Below are 1,861 nucleotides of genomic sequence, written 5' to 3' on the forward strand. Positions count from 1 at the left end.
ATTACACCTCTATGCATGAGACGGTGTTACTGCCCTAATGTCGGGCGTGAAACTTCAAACTCTGAATAATTTCTAAGAAACAAACATTTTTACTCTTCACTCGCACGCACTTACCGTTTCTTAGTGGCCAACTGCCGTGTCAATGTTCATCTCCAATCAGACGGTTTGCAGTGCTCGATACTTCTTGGCGTTGGTGACTTAGGGGCTGTTTGGTTTCAAGCCACAACTTGCCACACTTTGCCAGACCTCAACTTACTCCCTCGGGTCCTTTTTAATTTGCATATAAGTTTTATCCGAAGTCAAACTATCTATACTTTGACCCAACTTCTATAAAAAAAGTAATAACATTCACGATGTCAAATCAATATTGTTAGATTCATTATGAAATGTGGTTTCATAGTATTTATATTTGCTACTGTTGATGTTGGTATTTCTTAATATAAATTTAGTCACAAAAAGGGTTCCGAAGATAGTATGTTTGTTCACTCATTTCAGTTCGTATATAGTTTATATTGAAATATCCAAAATATCTTATATTTGTGAACGGACGGAGAACCATGCGGCGACGCGAACACCAATTTGTTACAAACCTCACCAAAACACCATCATCAATTCATCATCTATCTAAGACTAAAAGGAGAGTTATATACACAAGCACAGGTCAAAGGTAACGTGCCAACTCTGGGAACAAGAAGCAGCAGCAGATTTTGTGTGCGTCTCACCAACCAGATCATAATTGTGCAGCATCAGCAAGGATAGCTGGTGACCCCACTGTTGCAGGATCGAGGGTGTCACGGCGAGTACGTACAGCCACGAATATATTCTCTTCTTCTCCGGCGACGACGGCACTCGTCCGGATCGACACTATCTACAGCTGCCAGCCATGCCCATGCCTGCTCTCACAACACAAGTGTCGCCTTGTCACACACCGGTCTACAGCAAAGCTCACTCCGTCGGCCTCCGTCTCCATCTTGGGCTTCTCTGGCTGGCTGGGTGCTACACAGTCTTGGGCCTCAGTCAGTCTTGGGCAGAGCGGTTGGTCGCTCGAGCTGAGTGAGGTAGATTACGATGCATGGCAATGGAGAATTATGGATCAGTTGATGCAGGTGGTGGTGGCGGCGCCGGGGTCCATGGCGATGTCGAGCTGGCGGAGGGAGAGGGAGGATGGCAGGGAGAAGGCGCCGACCATGCCCACGCCCATGCCGCCCACCTTGTTGATCCCGTCCCAGCCGATGTGCCCGACGTGCTGCACGTCCGTGGGGTACCCGATCACGATCTCCCTCTCCTCTTCATCTTCTTCCTCACTGTCGTACGCCGCGAAGAAGGTCTTGATTCCCTTGAGCAGCCGCTGCACCCCCGCCGTGACGATCCCGGACGCCGCCGCGGCCTTGGCCTTGTCCTCGCCGCTTTCTTCTCCGGCGCCTCTGTCTGAAATGGACCACCGATTGGTTGCTGCTGTTAGTACGTATGTAGTGCCTGTGGCAGCGGATCGTGATACGAATTATGTATGCTCAGAGACTAGTTACTTACCCTGTGTGGTGGCCGCCATGGTTGTGGTGGTGGAGGAGGGGTTGTCGGCCTGCTTTCCTGGCTGTGGCGGCTGCGACTTCTTGTGGAGCGGGTCAGCGACGGCTACGGCGGACTGCGACATGCAGCCGATGGAGAAGGGGAAGCCGGCGCCGCCGCGTCGGACCTTCATCGGAGCCGGAGCTGGAGATTGATACGAACACTACGGAGGGCACAGAGGGTTTGACGAGGAGGAGAAAGAAAGAAAGATGTAGAATGGAGTTGCGTTCTTGGCTCGGCGTGTCTTATAGCCACGGCCCACGGGAGGAGAGCAAAAGAGGGAAAGCAAGGCAAG

General features: G+C 51.2%; 1 protein-coding gene across 1 annotated transcript; it reads right to left on the reverse strand.

The window, feature by feature from the left end:
* Positions 1 to 562: 562 nt before the first annotated feature.
* Positions 563 to 1,782, reverse strand: LOC119287422 (CRIB domain-containing protein RIC4-like). The gene is made up of 2 exons (XM_037566963.1): positions 1,531 to 1,782; positions 563 to 1,428 (listed from the first exon to the last, which is right to left on the reverse strand). The coding sequence occupies exons 1-2, from the start codon at positions 1,697 to 1,699 to the stop codon at positions 1,094 to 1,096; spliced, it is 504 nt and encodes a 167-aa protein (XP_037422860.1). The 5' UTR covers positions 1,700 to 1,782; the 3' UTR covers positions 563 to 1,093.
* Positions 1,783 to 1,861: the final 79 nt, after the last annotated feature.

This window comes from Triticum dicoccoides, chromosome 4A (genome assembly GCF_002162155.2).
Source record: "Triticum dicoccoides isolate Atlit2015 ecotype Zavitan chromosome 4A, WEW_v2.0, whole genome shotgun sequence".
Lineage (NCBI taxonomy): Eukaryota > Viridiplantae > Streptophyta > Magnoliopsida > Poales > Poaceae > Triticum > Triticum dicoccoides.